At 53.5% G+C, this 16,565-nt stretch overlaps 1 protein-coding gene across 1 annotated transcript in view; it reads right to left on the bottom strand.

The window, feature by feature from the left end:
- Positions 1-75: 75 nt before the first annotated feature.
- The window catches only part of LOC100495047 (microtubule-actin cross-linking factor 1), a 41,632-nt gene continuing 25,142 nt past the window's right edge, over positions 76-16,565 (bottom strand). Inside the window, exons 28-37 of the mRNA XM_031904618.1 lie at positions 15,947-16,135; positions 15,246-15,357; positions 14,044-14,213; positions 10,695-10,857; positions 9,516-9,670; positions 9,323-9,397; positions 6,863-6,980; positions 5,277-5,464; positions 5,066-5,186; positions 76-474 (exon numbers count right to left, since the gene is read on the bottom strand). Of these exons, the coding sequence (XP_031760478.1) occupies positions 449-474; positions 5,066-5,186; positions 5,277-5,464; positions 6,863-6,980; positions 9,323-9,397; positions 9,516-9,670; positions 10,695-10,857; positions 14,044-14,213; positions 15,246-15,357; positions 15,947-16,135 (1,317 nt within the window). The 3' untranslated portion in view covers positions 76-448. The remainder of the gene's footprint in view (positions 475-5,065; positions 5,187-5,276; positions 5,465-6,862; positions 6,981-9,322; positions 9,398-9,515; positions 9,671-10,694; positions 10,858-14,043; positions 14,214-15,245; positions 15,358-15,946; positions 16,136-16,565) is intronic.

Here is a 16,565-nt window from a genome sequence, read left to right as displayed (position 1 = left end):
TCTCACACTCACTTCCTCTCACACTCACTTCCTCTCCTCTCACACTCCCTTCCTCTCCTCTCACACTCACTTCCTCTCACACTTCCTCTCCCCTTGCACTCACTTCCTCTCCCCTCGCACTCACTTCCTCTCCTTATTCACTTTCTTACATGCACTTCTGCTCTTACACACCTCCTCACATTGTGCCACACACACTCATTATCCCACATACCCCTATAATACACACACATACCCCCATAATACACACACATACCCCCATAATACCCCCCGCCACTATCCCTGCCAAACTCCTATTTCCCCACATTGTTGTTCTCCATTAGAGGAGTCGATGCGCCATTGTTTCAGTTGGAGTTCACCAAGCGACTCTGCTAAACTGATCTGCTGCTCCAGAGAGGGAACGTGCTTCTCCCTTCCGTGTGGTCTTGAAAAACTTCTTGGGGGTCCGATGTCATGTCGGGGGCATCCCAGGCTTGTCTGTAACCCAACGAGGAAATTGTCAGTGTTGCACAGAGAGTGGGGAGAGGAGCTCAGTACTGGGGTGTATGGGAGCTCCCATGTTACTCTGTGTGTGAGTGAGATACGTAGGGGAGGTGAGTAGCTATGTGTGAGGGTGTAGGGGGCACTTGGGGTGAGGGTGTAGGGGGCACTTGGAGTGAGTAAGCTGGTGTGAGTTGTGTAAGGGGGGCACTTCGGGGGTGAGGGTGTACGGGGGCATTGGGGTGAGTAGCTGTGTGTGAGGGTTGTAGGGGCACTTGGGGTGAGGGTGTAGGGGGCACTTTGGAGTGCAGTAGCTGTGTGTGAGGGTGTTAGGGGTACTTGGGTGAGGGCGTGTAGGGGGGCACTTGCGGCTGAGGGTGTAGGGGGGCACTGGCGGTGTGAGTAGCTGTGTGTGAGGGTGTAAGGGGGCACTTGGGGTGAGGGGTAGGGGGCACTTGGAGTGAGTAGCTGTGTGTGAGGGATGTAGGGGCACTTGGGTGAGGGTGTAGGGCACTTGGGGTGAGTTAGCTGTGTGTGAGGGTTAGGGGGCACTTGGGGTGAGGTGTTTAGGGGGACACTGGAGTGAGTAGCTTGTATGTGAGGAGTGTAGGGGGCCACTTGGGACGTGAGGGTTGTAGGGGGCACTTGGGGTGATGGGTTGAGGGGGCACTTGGGTGAAGCTAGCTGTTGTGTGAGGGTGGTGAGGGGCACTTGGGGTGAGGGTTGTAGGGGCACTGGGGTGAGTTAGCTGTTGTGAGGTGTTAGGGGGCACTTTGGGTGAGGGTGTAGCGGGCACTTGGGATGAGGGGTGTAGCGGCACTTGGAGTGAGTAGCTCGTGTGTGAGGGTGTAGGGGCACTTGGGGTGAGGAGTGTAGGGGGCACTTGGGGTGAGGCGGTGGTAGGGGGCGCACTTGGGGTGAGTAGCTGTTGTTGAGTGGTTAGGGGGCACTTGGGTTGAGGTGTAGTCGGGCACTTGAGTGAGTAGCTGGTGCTGTTGAGGGTGTAGGGCACTTGGGGTGAGGTGTAGTGGCCCACTTGGGGTGATTAGCTGTTGTGTGAGGGGTAGGGCACTTGGGCGTGAGGGTGTAGTGGGCACTTGGGGTTGAGTAGCTGTGTGTGAGGGTGAGGGCACTTGGGTTGAGTAGCCTGTGTGGAGGGTGTAGGGGGCACTTTGGTTGGTAGCTATGTGTGAGGGTGTAGGGGGCACTTGGGAGGAGTAGCTGTGTGTGAGGGTGGGAGGGGGGCACTTGGATGTGAGTAGCTGTTGTGTGAGGGTATGTAGGGGGCATTTGCGGTGAGGGTGTATGGCACTTGGGGTGCAGTAGCTGTTGTGTGAGGGTGTAGGGGCACTTAGGGGTGAGGGTGTAGGGGGACACTTGGAGTTGAGTAGCTGTGTTGTGTTGAGGGTGTAGGGGGCACTTTGGAGTGAAGTAGCTGTGTGTGAGGGTTTAGGGGGCACTTGGAGTAAGTAGCTGTGTGTGAGGGTGTAGGGGGCACTGGGGTGAGGGTGTTAGGGGGCACTTGGAGTGAGTAGCTGTGTTGTGAGGGTTAGGGGGCACTTGGACAGTGAGTAGCTTGTGTGTGAGGGTGTAGGGGCAACTTGGAGTGATAGCTGCTGTGTGAGGGTGTAGGGGCACTTGGAGTTGGAGTAAGCTGTGTGTGAGGGTGTAGGGGGCACTTGGCGGTGATAGCTATGTGTGAGGGTTGTAGGGGGCATTGGAGTGATAGCTTGTGTGTGAGGGTTGTAGGGGGCACTGGAGTGAGTAGCTGTTGTGTGAAGGGTGTAGGGGGCAACTTTGGGTGAGGGTGTAGTGGGCACTTGGGGTGAGTAGCTGTGTTGTGAGGGTGTAGGCGGGCCACTTTGGGGTTGAGGGTGTTAGGGAGGGCACTTTGGATGAGTAGCTGTACTTGTGTGAGGGTGTAGGGGCACTTGGAGTGAGTAAGCATGTGTGGAGGGTGTGGTGTAGGGGCACTTGGGGTGAGTAGCTGTGTGTGAGGGTGTAGGGGGCACTTGGTGATTAGCTGTGTGTGAGGGTTGTAGGGGGCACTGGATGTGAGTAGCTGGGTGGAAGGGTTGAGGGGGCCACTTGGGGTGAGGCTGCCGGGTAGTGGGCACTTGGGGGAGTAGCTGTGGTGAGGGTTGTAGGGGCACTTGGGTGAGGGTTAGGGGGCACTTGAGTGAGTAAAGCTGTGTGTGAGGGTGTAGGGGCACTTGGGGTGAGTAGCTGTGTGTTGAGGGTTGTAGGGGGCACTTGTGTGAGTAGCTGTGTGTGAGGGTGTAGGGGGCACTTTGGGTGAGTAGCTATGTGTGGGGGTGTAGGGGGCAAAATAACCTTGGGGTGAGGGGTGTGAGGGGCACTTGGGAGTGATAGCTGTGTTGAGGGTGTTAGGGCAACTTTGGAGTAGTAGCTGTGTGTGAGGTGTAGGGCATTGGAGTAAGTAGCTGTGTGTGAGGCTTGTAGGGGGCACTTGGGGTGAGGGTGTAGGGGGCACTTGGAGTGAGTAGCGCTGTCGTGAGGGTGTAGGGGGCACTTGGAGTGAAGTAGCTGTGTGTGAGGGTGTATGGGGGCACTTGGGGTGCGTAGCTGTGGATGTGAGGTGTAGGGGGGCACTTGGCGCGTGAGGTCGTAAGGGGGCACTTGGATGTGAGTAGCTGTGTGTGAGGTGTAGGCGGGCACTTGAGTGAGTAGCTGTGTGTGAGGTGTAGGGGCACTTGGGGTGAGTAGCTGTGTGTGAGGGTGTAGGGGGCACTTGGGGTGAGGGTGTAGGGGGCACTTGGGTGTGAGTAGCTGTGTGTGAGGTGTAGGGGGCACTTGGAGTGAGTAGCTGTGTGTGAGGGTGTAGGGGGCACTTGGGGTGAGTAGCTGTGTGTGAGGGTGTAGGGGGCACTTGTGTGAGGGTGAGGGGGCACTTGGATGTGAGTAGCTGTGATTTGTGAGGGTTGTAGGGGCACTTGGAGTGAGTAGGCTGTGTGTGAGGGGTGTAGGGGGCACTTGGGTGAGGGTGTAGTGGGCACTTGGGCGTGAGTAGCTGTGTGTGAGGGTGTAGGGTCACTTGGGCTGTGAGTAGCTGTGTTGGGGAGGGTGTAGGGGCACTTTGGATGAGTACTGTGTTGTGAGGTGTAGGGGGCACTTGGGGTGAGGTGTAGTGGGCACTTGGGGTGAGTAGCGTGTGTGAGGGGTAGGGGGCACTTGGGGTGCAGGGGTGTGTAGGGGGCACTATGGAGTGAGTAGCTGTTGTGTGAGGGTGTAGGTGGCACTTGAGGAGTAGCTGTGTGTGAGGTGTAGGGGGCACTTGGGGTGAGTAGCTGTGTGTGAGGGTGTAGGGGGCACTTGGGGTGAGGTGTAGTGCGCACTTGGTGTGAGTAGCTGTGTTGTGAGGTGTTTAGGGCGGCCACTGGGGAGGGTGTAGGCGGCACTGCGAGTGCGAGTAGCTGTGTGTTGAGGGTGCTGTAGGGGGCACTTGAGGAGTAGCTGGTGTGTGAGGGGTAGGGGCACTTGGGGTGAGTAGCTGTGTGTGAGGGTGTAGGGGCACTTGGAGTGAGTAGCTGTGTGTGAGGGTGTAGGGGGCACTTGGAGTGAGTAGCTGTGTGTGAGGGTGTAGGGGGCACTTGGGGTGAGTAGCTGTGTGTGAGGGTGTAGGGGGCACTTGGGGTGAGGGTGTAGTGGGCACTTGGGGTGAGTAGCTGTGTGTGAGGGTGTAGGGGGGCACTTGGGTGAGGGTTAGGGGGCACTTGAGTGAGTAGCTGTGTGTGAGGGTGTAGGGGGCACTTGGAGTGAGTAGCTGTGTGTGAGGGTGTAGGGGGCACTTGGGGTGAGTAGCTGTGGTGTGAGGGTGTAGGGGGCACTTGGAGTGAGTAGCTGTGTGTGAGGGTGTAGGGGGCACTTGGAGTGAGTAGCTGTGTGTGAGGGTGTAGGGGGCACTTGGGGTGAGGGTGTAGTGGGCACTTGGGGTGAGTAGCTGTGTGTGAGGGTGTAGGGGGCACTTGGGGTGAGGGTGTAGGGGGCACTTGGAGTGAGTAGCTGTGTGTGAGGGTTGTAGGGGCACTGGGGTGAGTAGCTGTGTGTGAGGGTGTAGGGGGCACTTGGAGTGAGTAGCTGTGTGTGAGGGTGTAGGGGCCACTTGGGCGGAGTAGCTGTGTGTGAGGGTGTAGGGGGCACTTGGAGTGAGTAGCTGTGTGTGAGGGTGTAGGGGCACTTGGGGTGAGGGTGTAGTGGCACTTGGGGTGAGTAGCTGTGTGTGAGGGTGTAGGGGCCACTTGGGGTGAGGGTGTAGGGGGCACTTGGAGTGAGTAGCTGTGTGTGAGGGTGTAGTGGGCACTTGGAGTGAGTAGCTGTGTGTGAGGGTGTAGGGGGCACTTGGAGTGAGTAGCTGTGTGTGAGGGTGTAGGGGGCAGTTGGGGTGAGTAGCTGTGTGTGAGGGTGTAGGGGGCACTTGGGGTGAGGGTGTAGGGGGCAGTTGGGGTGAGTAGCTGTGTGTGAGGGTGTAGGGGGCACATGGGGTGAGAGTGTAGGGGGCAGTTGGGGCAAGTAGCTGTAGGCTGGGGCAGTAACCATGCAGAAAGCCTATAGGGATAAGGTCACACACCAGTTGAGGGGGGCCCCGCACTGCCATTGGCTGCTGAGAAATGAAGCTCCGCGCCGTCGGGAATGAGCGACGCCTGAGATCTGGGGGTTCTGTCCCCCGAGCGAGTCCTGCGCAGCACAATCTGTTGGGAGAAGCACAATATTCAGGGGGGGCTCAGGGGCCACAGGTTTCATTCTATGTCTGACCCCCCCATTCTCTGTCTCCCACTTACCTTCCTGCCCTGGGGGCTGCTGGGAGCGGAGGCGGAGCTGTACAGGCTGAGGCTGGAGTTGGAGCGGCTGGGGGAGATGCCCTTAGGGAGGAGGTTGCCTTGGTTACCGGTGCATTTAAGTTGCCCGGCGGGTACAGAATCCGGCGACAGATACTTTTCATTGATCTTGAGATTGGTCCTCCCTTTAACTGCAACAGAAGCACAAACGGCACCGGGTCATTGGCACCGAGGGGGGGGGGGGACTTCAGTCTCTCAACTGTGATTGGTCTCACTGGGCCCCCCCCAACTTGGTGTCCAACCTCCCAACCTTAATGTATGAGAAGCTTCAGATACAGAACCTACAGCAGTGGATCAGCCATTCGGCCATTGGGCCAAGTAAATCTTTGCGGATCTCCTCCCACCTGATCCTTATGCTTCTCCCATTCAAGTCAAGCCAAGGCCAGTGCCCAGGAAGTGAGGAGAGGGTCGGCCCTGATTGGCTGACCCCATCCAACCAATAAGGCTGCTGCTGGGAATAGACTGGGAAAGGCCTAGCCTACACTGGTTCAGCTGAGAGACTGGGGGGGACAAGGAGATTGGCCTAAAGCTTTATTAGAGGATGATTGGCCTTAATTTCTCCTACAAAGATAAAGCTCCATGGGATTTGATAGGTCCAACTGCCCAGGCTTCTATACATTGTGGGGCCCCCAGAAGGTAGAGGAATAATAATCTTGGTGGGGCAAGATGGAGGACAAGAAGATGTGTAGGGGCAACATGTTCTGTTATTCTGGTACTGGTCCACTTCTGATTTGAGCCCTTTACCTAACGCTTATGTCTCTGCTCCAGATTCTAATTATCACTCATGTTGGCACCCCATTGGGCCCCCGGCGCAGCTCACTGACACCCCCCAGCAGTACCTGTGTACTTGGTCTCTTTGGGACCTGCCCTTGGTCTCTTTGGGACCTGCCCTTGGGCTCTTTGGGACCTGCCCTTGGGCTCTTTGGGACCTGCCCTTGGGCTCTTTGGGACCTGCCCTTGGTCTCTTTGGGACCTGCCCTTGGGGACCTGCCCTTGGGCTCTTTGGGACCTGCCCTTGGTCTCTTTGGGACCTGCCCTTGGGGACCTGCCCTTGGGCTCTTTGGGACCTGCCCTTGGTCTCTTTGGGACCTGCCCTTGGGACCTGCCCTTGGGCCTTTGGACCTGCCCTTGGGCTCTTTGGGACCTGCCCTTGGGCTCTTTGGGACCTGCCTTTGGGCTCTTTGGGACCTGCCTTGGGCTCTTTGGGACCTGCCCTTGGGCTCTTTGGGACCTGCCCTTGGGCTCTTTGGGACCTGCCTTTGGGCTCTTTGGGACCTGCCCTTGGGCTCTTTGGGACCTGCCCTTGGGCTCTTTGGGACCTGCCCTTGGGCTCTTTGGGACCTGCCCTTGGGCTCTAATTTTCTGTTTTGCCCGGGGTCACTACTAGAAGCCTCTTTGCTAATCCTGGGTCTTGTGATTAAGAGCTGGGAAATAGCCCCCCTCTTGTTGCCCACCCTAAATCCGCTTTATGTTGATACAGAACAGACCATAACACCGAGGCATTTGCTCCAGCTAGTTACCCCACACACCTCGACAGGGGTCATTCTTGACTAGAAATTCATCCAGAGCGATCCAGCCGCCCCCGACGCGCACCATCAGGCTACTGCGCAGGATCCGAACCATCCGCAACTGCTGCGACTCCCCGAACTGGGGGGGGGGAAACAGACACTGAGCCCCAGACTTTGTACTGAGGGAGAAGGTGCGGCGACTGGGGACGGGGGGGGGGGCAGATCCACTCAATAGTGATAAGCACATTTAATCGCCAGTCATGGATTTGCAATTCCGCAAAACTGAGATGGGGAAAAGGTCATTTTTGCTGCAGTTTCGCAATAAAATTCGGCCTTTTTTTTGGAAACTGGCATGGCTGCAATTGTTTTAACTGCATCGGTGCATTAATATATTTGTGGTTGCATCAATAAAGTTGCAGTCGCATCAAAAAGTTGTGGTCGCATCTAAAAAGTCGCCATCACATCAAAAAACTTGCGCGACATTTCACATTTTCACATTTCACTCATTTTTCACAAATTTTTTTTTTTGCAGTTTTGTGAATTTTCCAGCAAAGCAAAATGGGACAGATTCACTCATTACTACTCAGCAACAGAGGGTATGAGAGGGGCCAGAGAGGGGCCAGAGAGGGAGAGACAGAGGGGCCAGAGCGGGAGAGACAGAGGGGCCAGAGAGGGAGAGACAGAGGGGCCAGAGAGGGAGAGACAGAGGGGCCAGAGAGGGGCCAGAGAGGGGCCAGAGAGGGAGAGACAGAGGGGCCAGAGAGGGAGAGACAGAGGGGCCAGAGAGGGGCCAGAGAGGGGCCAGAGAGGGAGAGACAGAGGGGCCAGAGCGGGAGAGACAGAGGGGCCAGAGAGGGAGAGACAGAGGGGCCAGAGAGGGAGAGACAGAGGGGCCAGAGAGGGGCCAGAGAGGGGCCAGAGAGGGGCCAGAGAGAGAGAGACAGAGGGGCCAGAGAGGGAGAGACAGAGGGGCCAGAGAGGGAGAGACAGAGGGGCCAGAGCGGGAGAGACAGAGGGGCCAGAGAGGGAGAGACAGAGGGGCCAGAGAGGGAGAGACAGAGGGGCCAGAGAGGGGCCAGAGAGGGGCCAGAGAGGGGCCAGAGAGAGAGAGACAGAGGGGCCAGAGAGGGAGAGACAGAGGGGCCAGAGAGGGAGAGACAGAGGGGCCAGAGAGGGAGAGACAGAGGGGCCAGAGCGGGAGAGACAGAGGGGCCAGAGCGGGAGAGACAGAGGGGCCAGAGAGGGAGAGACAGAGGGGCCAGAGAGGGAGAGACAGAGGGGCCAGAGAGGGAGAGACAGAGGGGCCAGAGAGGGAGAGACAGAGGGGCCAGAGCGGGAGAGACAGAGGTGTCAGAGAGGGAGAGACAGAGGGGCCAGAGAGGGAGAGACAGAGGGGCCAGAGAGGGAGAGACAGAGGGGCCAGAGAGGGAGAGACAGAGGGGCCAGAGAGGGAGAGACAGAGGGACCAGAGAGGGAGAGACAGAGGGGCCAGAGAGGGAGAGACAGAGGGGCCAGAGAGGGAGAGACAGAGGGGCCAGAGAGGGAGAGACAGAGGGGCCAGAGAGGGAGAGACAGAGGGGCCAGAGAGGGAGAGACAGAGGGGCCAGAGAGGGCAGAGGGAGAGACAGAGGGGCCAGAGCGGGAGAGACAGAGGGGCCAGAGAGGGAGAGACAGAGGGGCCAGAGCGGGAGAGACAGAGGTGTCAGAGAGGGAGAGACAGAGGGGCCAGAGAGGGAGAGACAGAGGGGCCAGAGCGGGAGAGACAGAGGGGCCAGAGAGGGAGAGACAGAGGGGCCAGAGAGGGAGAGACAGAGGGGCCAGAGAGGGAGAGACAGAGGGGCCAGAGAGGGAGAGACAGAGGGGCCAGAGAGGGAGAGACAGAGGGGCCAGAGAGGGAGAGACAGAGGGGCCAGAGAGGGAGAGACAGAGGGGCCAGAGAGGGAGAGACAGAGGGGCCAGAGAGGGAGAGACAGAGGGGCCAGAGCGGGAGAGACAGAGGTGTCAGAGAGGGAGAGACAGAGGGGCCAGAGAGGGAGAGACAGAGGGGCCAGAGCGGGAGAGACAGAGGTGTCAGAGAGGGAGAGACAGAGGGGCCAGAGAGGGAGAGACAGAGGGCCAGAGAGGGAGAGACAGAGGGGCCAGAGAGGGAGAGACAGAGGGGCCAGAGCGGGAGAGACAGAGGTGTCAGAGAGGGAGAGACAGAGGGGCCAGAGAGGGAGAGACAGAGGGGCCAGAGAGGGAGAGACAGAGGGGCCAGAGAGGGAGAGACAGAGGGGCCAGAGAGGGAGAGACAGAGGGGCCAGAGAGGGAGAGACAGAGGGGCCAGAGAGGGAGAGACAGAGGGACCAGAGAGGGGACAGAGAGGGAGAGACAGAGGGGCCAGAGAGGGAGAGACAGAGGGGCCAGAGAGGGGTCAGAGAGGGAGAGAGAGAGGGGCCAGAGAGAGAGAGACAGGGGGGTGAGGAACAGCAGGGCACGTACCCGATATCGATTTGCACTGATCTGTTCCACCTGGAAGCGCTTCGGGCAGTTACACTGAGCCACCTGCCTATTCACCTGCGGCACAAACAGAAATATCTCCTGAAAAATCACATAGGGGGCTCAGGAATTCAGCGTATATGCCAGCGGGGGGCACAGGAATCCATAGGGTACAACACTCCCCAGAATCCCTCACCTCGTCCTGTATCTGATCGGCATCGGCGCACTTTCTCAGGGGGTCCCTGCTGGGGTGCAGGGCGCTCACAAACTCGTAATAGTCGATGAATCCGTCTCCGTTAATATCAAATATATTAGCGACCGCATTCATTTCCAGGGAGTTGGTGGGGAACCCTGCAAGGGTAAAGTGAGCCTGTTAATCCTTACTGCCCACAATCACCCACACTGGGGCACTAACTACAGAGTGAGAGAGGCCCAGGGGCCACATTCTGCCTACAGGGCCAGTCATTACTGTGAAAAAGCCCAATCCCTTCTAAAGGCAGGGAAGGTAAAGCCCCACGTGAGTGTGGAAATGAGGGCACAATGGGCACAATGCTTATCCACAGGTACTTGCCCCATTCAGCCTGAACCTATAACCTAAACTACCCCTAGCCGGACCTGTAATCTCATTGTTCCCCAACTGGTTCATGGACCCAGCTGACCAGCACCAAGGGAACCGGGCAGTAATGCCACTCGCAAGGTGGCAAACATGATGCAGGGGTGGGGCCGTGCCCACTCTGAAAGGCCCATAGTACTTTGCCCTTAGAGAATAATCTGAGCCAATACTCATTTGCCCCCAGTAGGCCTGTATTGCCCACCCCCACCAAACTCACTTTCTCCAGAATACCCTTTGCCCTTAGAGAATAATCTGAGCCAATACTCATTTGCCCCCAGTAGGCCTGTATTGCCCACCCCAACTCACTTTCTCCAGAATACCCTTTGCCTTTAGAGAATAATCTGAGCCAAAATACTCATTTGCCCCCCAGTAGGCCCGTATAGCCCCCCCCAACTCACTTTCTCCAGAATACCCTTTGCCCTTAGAGAATAATCTGAGCCAAAATACTCATTTGCCCCCAGTAGGCCCGTATAGCCCCCCCAACTCACTTTCTCCAGAATACCCTTTGCCCTTAGAGAATAATCTGAGCCAAAATACTCATTTGCCCCCAGTAGGCCCGTATAGCCCCCCCCAACTCACTTTCTCCAGAATACCCTTTGCCCTTAGAGAATAATCTGAGCCAAAATACTCATTTGCCCCCAGTAGGCCCATATAGCCCCCCCCAACTCACTTTCTCCAGAATACCCTTTGCCTTTAGAGAATAATCTGAGCCAAAATACTCATTTGCCCCCAGTAGGCCCATATACCCCCCACCAAACTCACTGGATGACAGGACACTGTCCATAAATTCCCGCTGGCTGATCCTCCCATCCTGGTCCCGGTCGATTCCCCGGAAAACATCGAGAATTCGGGACTTCATCTGCCCAATCCACTGCATGTAGCGCTTCCTCCAGACGGCGAAGTCAAAATGAGCGAATTCTTGGAGCTGGAAACACAAGTCAGAGATATTTCTGCACTTACAGTAGGTGCCCCGGGGCAATTCATTGTACCGCAGGTATCTGGCTCGGGTTTGACTGGTCTGCTGGTCCAATATCTAATGATTCCCCCAATAACCAGAGCTGTCTGTGTGGGCCAAGCAGGGGGGACTGCCTATACCTTTGGGTGATGGTTATGAGGCAGAAGAATGGAAAGTAGTAGGTGTGTCTCTCTATCCAATCTTAATGGGGAAGGTGGGTCTCTCTATCCAATCTTAATGGGGAAGGTGTGTCTCTCTATCCAATCTTAATGGGGAAGGTGTGTCTCTCTATCCAATCTTAATGGGGAAGGTGTGTCTCTCTATCCAATCTTAATGGGGAAGGTGGGTCTCTCTATCCAATCTTAATGGGGAAGGTGTGTCTCTCTATCCAATCTTAATGGGGAAGGTGTGTCTCTCTATCCAATCTTAATGGGGAAGGTGGGTCTCTCTATCCAATCTTAATGGGGAAGGTGGGTCTCTCTATCCAATCTTAATGGGGAAGGTGGGTCTCTCTATCCAATCTTAATGGGGAAGGTGTGTCTCTCTATCCAATCTAATGGGGAAGGTGTGTCTCTCTATCCAATCTTAATGGGGAAGGTGGGTCTCTCTATCCAATCTTAATGGGGAAGGTGGGTCTCTCTATCCAATCTTAATGGGGAAGGTGGGGTCTCTCTATCCAATCTTAATGGGGAAGGTGGGTCTCTCTATCCAATCTTAATGGGGAAGGTGTGTCTCTCTATCCAATCTTAATGGGGAAGGTGGGTCTCTCTATCCAATCTTAATGGGGAAGGTGTGTCTCTCTATCCAATCTTAATGGGGAAGGTGTGTCTCTCTATCCAATCTTAATGGGGAAGGTGGGTCTCTCTATCCAATCTTAATGGGGAAGGTGTGTCTCTCTATCCAATCTTAATGGGGAAGGTGTGTCTCTCTATCCAATCTTAATGGGAAGGTGTGTCTCTCTATCCAATCTTAATGGGGAAGGTGGGTCTCTCTATCCAATCTTAATGGGGAAGGTGTGTCTCTCTATCCAATCTTAATGGGGAAGGTGTGTCTCTCTATCCAATCTTAATGGGGAAGGTGTGTCTCTCTATCAAATCTTAATGGGGAAGGTGTGTCTCTCTATCAAATCTTAATGGGGAAGGTGGGTCTCTCTATCCAATCTTAATGGAGAAGGTGTGTCTCTCTATCCAATCTTAATGGGGAAGGTGTGTCTCTCTATCCAATCTTAATGGGGAAGGTGAGTCTCTCTATCCAATCTTAATGGGGAAGGTGTGTCTCTCTATCCAATCTTAATGGGGAAGGTGGGTCTCTCTATCCAATCTTAATGGGGAAGGTGGGTCTCTCTATCCAATCTTAATGGGGAAGGTGTGTCTCTCTATCCAATCTTAATGGGGAAGGTGGGTCTCTCTATCCAATCTTAATGGGGAAGGTGTGTCTCTCTATCCAATCTTAATGGGGAAGGTGTGTCTCTCTATCCAATCTTAATGGGGAAGGTGGGTCTCTCTATCAAATCTTAATGGGGAAGGTGGGTCTCTCTATCCAATCTTAATGGGGAAGGTGTGTCTCTCTATCCAATCTTAATGGGGAAGGTGGGTCTCTCTATCCAATCTTAATGGGGAAGGTGTGTCTCTCTATCCAATCTTAATGGGGAAGGTGGGTCTCTCTATCCAATCTTAATGGGGAAGGTGTGTCTCTCTATCCAATCTTAATGGGGAAGGTGGGTCTCTCTATCCAATCTTAATGGGGAAGGTGGGTCTCTCTATCCAATCTTAATGGGGAAGGTGTGTCTCTCTATCCAATCTTAATGGGGAAGGTGGGTCTCTCTATCCAATCTTAATGGAGAAGGTGTGTCTCTCTATCCAATCTTAATGGGGAAGGTGTGTCTCTCTATCCAATCTTAATGGGGAAGGTGGGTCTCTCTATCAAATCTTAATGGGGAAGGTGGGTCTCTCTATCCAATCTTAATGGGGAAGGTGTGTCTCTCTATCCAATCTTAATGGGGAAGGTGGGGTCTCTCTATCCAATCTTAATGGGGAAGGTGTGTCTCTCTATCCAATCTTAATGGGGAAGGTGGGTCTCTCTATCCAATCTTAATGGGGAAGGTGTGTCTCTCTATCCAATCTTAATGGGGAAGGTGTGTCTCTCTATCCAATCTTAATGGGGAAGGTGTGTCTCTCTATCAAATCTTAATGGAGAAGGTGGGTCTCTCTATCCAATCTTAATGGGGAAGGTGTGTCTCTCTATCCAATCTTAATGGGGAAGGTGGGTCTCTCTATCAAATCTTAATGGGGAAGGTGGGTCTCTCTATCCAATCTTAATGGGGAAGGTGTGTCTCTCTATCCAATCTTAATGGGGAAGGTGGGTCTCTCTATCCAATCTTAATGGGGAAGGTGTGTCTCTCTATCCAATCTTAATGGGGAAGGTGTGTCTCTCTATCCAATCTTAATGGGGAAGGTGTGTCTCTCTATCAAATCTTAATGGAGAAGGTGGGTCTCTCTATCCAATCTTAATGGGGAAGGTGTGTCTCTCTATCCAATCTTAATGGAGAAGGTGTGTCTCTCTATCCAATCTTAATGGGGAAGGTGGGTCTCTCTATCCAATCTTAATGGGGAAGGTGTGTCTCTCTATCCAATCTTAATGGGGAAGGTGTGTCTCTCTATCCAATCTTAATGGGGAAGGTGGGTCTCTCTATCCAATCTTAATGGGGAAGGTGGGTCTCTCTATCCAATCTTAATGGAGAAGGTGTGTCTCTCTATCCAATCTTAATGGGGAAGGTGGGTCTCTCTATCCAACCTTAATGGAGAAGGTGTGTCTCTCTATCCAACCTTAATGGAGAAGGTGTTTCTCTCTATCCAACCTTAATGGAGAAGGTGTGTCTCTCTATCCAACCTTAATGGAGAAGGTGTGTCTCTCTAGCCAACCTTAATGGAGAAGGTGTGTCTCTCTATCCAACCTTAATGGGGAAGGTGTGTCTCTCTATCCAATTTTAATGGGGAAGGTGTGTCTCTTTCTAACACATAATGAGAAGGAGGAGTTTCTCTACCGGATGAAGCAGGAGATCTCTGAATAACATCGAGCAGTTACATAAAATGAAGAATTGGGGGAAATCTGCGTTGTACAAATTGTAGTTTTGGAGGCTTCACCTTGTCCCCTCACCTCCTCCAGCCTCTGCTGGGCGCTTTGCAGTCGGCACTGCCGATCCAGGGACAGGAACCAGAGCTGCTGCCAGCGGTTTAGAAGCTGAGCCATGTGAGGCGTCGGGGGCACCAAGTCCAACAGGGTCAATGAAGAACCAGCCTGGGGCGACTTCAGAGAGTTTTGTCTTTCTGAAACAACAAGTGAATGTTCAGAACACGTGGTAACTGTATCCAAGGGACGGAATCAATGGGTCCATTAACAGCCCAGATACTCCAGAGCTTTGGGGTGGGCTTTGGGCTAAAGACCAGTAGAGCTGGGTTTGTTTATGTGCATGTATGGGTTGAAGGAGGGTATAAATGGGCACATGTAGGAGCAAGAGGAACATGTAGGAGCAAGAGGAACATGTAGGAGCAAGAGGAACATATTAGAGCAAGAGGAACATATAGGAGCAAAAGGAACATATAGGAGCAAGAGGAACTTATAGGGCAGGAGAACATGTAGGAGCAAGAAGAACATATAGGAGCAAGAGGAACATACAGGGCAAGAGGAACATATAGGAGCAAAAGGAACATATAGGAGCAAGAGGAACTTATAGGGCAGGAGAACATGAAGGAGCAAAAGGAACATATAGGAGCAAGAGGAACTTATAGGGCAGAATAACATGTAGGAGCTTAAGGAACATATAGGAGCAAGAGGAACATACAGGGCAAGAGGAACATATAGGAGCAAGAGGAACATATAGGAGCAAGAGGAACTTATAGGGCAGGAGAACATGAAGGAGCAAAAGGAACATATAGGAGCAAGAGGAACTTATAGGGCAGAATAACATGTAGGAGCTTAAGGAACATATAGGAGCAAGAGGAATTTATAAGGCAGGAGAACATGTAGGAGCAAAAGGAACATATAGGAGCAAGAGGAACTTATAGGGCAGGAGAACATATAGGAGCAAGAGGAACATATAGGGCAGGAGAACATGTAGGAGCAAGAGGAACATATAAGGCAGGAGAACATGTAGGAGCAAGAGGAACATATAAGGCAGGAGAACATGTAGGAGCAAGAGGAACATATAAGGCAGGAGAACATGTAGGAGCAAGAGGAACATATAGGACAGGAGAACATTTTGAAAAGATCTAGACGTGTGTTGGTATAACGTATCAGAAGACACTGGGAGAGCAAATCATCTCCAGCTCTTTCTAAGGATGAGCTGATTGGCCACTCACTGGCGGAGTTCTTGCGCGACGTTGGTGGCCTGGTCTCCGGCACTTTGCGCTTGCAGTTTTTGGTGACCCTCTCCACCTCTGGTTCCTTCTTGTTCAGCTCCTCCATGAACACCTATATAGGAACCAAGACAGAAGGAATGGGTTGGACTACTGAGATGTAACGGACATTGGGCCTGCTCTGTAAGAACCTGTTAATTGTGAGGGCAGCAACCTAACCAGCTCTGAGACCCCCATTTCCCCTTGGCCAAGATGGGTTCCAAACCCTCCCAACTGAGACAAATAGACATATTTGTGTTATTTTTGCCACTAAACTTTGGCACTTCCTGTCACTTCCTGGTTCTGCAGAGCACAGGAAAGGTTACTAAAAATAATTACCTGTCCACTAAGAAGCCCTCTGATAATCAGCTGCTCAAAGGCTGCGGCTTAGATCCTTGCTGAGAACTAGAGGTGCCTACATTTCACCAAATGAACCATGAAGTAGACTCTTGCCATGATTGGTGGGTTGTATAGTTTCATCATGAGCATTAATGCCATGGTTGCTTGTGATGACGCGCATGTGGGTATTTTGAACTCCTTCCTGCCAATTGCCTATAATCCCTACTGCCTGCCCCTTCACTATGATCCTTACTGCCTGCCCTGCCCAGGCCAGAGAGGGTTAAAGGGTAGAAAGACCGGAAGGCTAAAGATAATAGAGTTCTTACTGCATGATGTGAGATCAGTTCCTCCAGGGCAGCCATGTCCTCAGGGAGAGGATCTTGGTCCCGTAGGCTCAGGGCCTCCTCGGCGGCTGTGATCCAATCAATGAGCCGTGTAACCTCTTCCCGCTCTGTGGCCAAAGACTGGATTTGAGATTTAATTCGCTCCCCCTGTTGGTGAGCCCAGGACATTACCTGTGGAGGAGTAAATTGGGTCACATGGGGCTGTTTGAGAATTCTTCAGTTTTAAGACAATACAGTCATGTTTAAAGGGGAAGGAAAGGTACAAACTCAGTAGGTTTATCAGAAAGCTCTATGTAAATACAGCCATAAGCACTCACAGCTGCACTGAGTCCTCTATCAAAGGAAACACAGGGTTTCTTGTCTCCTTTTGAGTCACTTCTGTATCAGACTTCCTGCTCTCAGAAAAATCATGGCCTGGGCACGAGTCTGCTCAGTTTGATCCTCTCTCCCCCTCCCCTCTCTGCTGTAATCTGAGCTACCAGCAGCCAGGGCTGCAGCAGGAAGCTACTGAGACCAAGTTAAAATGGCGGCTGCTATCTTAAACCACCAGAGGGAGCTTCAAAAGCTGTTACTCAGGCAGGTAAAGCTTTCTGCAGAATAA

This window comes from Xenopus tropicalis, chromosome 6 (genome assembly GCF_000004195.4).
Source record: "Xenopus tropicalis strain Nigerian chromosome 6, UCB_Xtro_10.0, whole genome shotgun sequence".
NCBI classification, from domain to species: Eukaryota; Metazoa; Chordata; class Amphibia; order Anura; family Pipidae; genus Xenopus; species Xenopus tropicalis.
The sequence above is the reverse complement of the archived record's forward strand: the minus strand, read 5'-3'. Positions and strand labels throughout refer to the sequence as shown.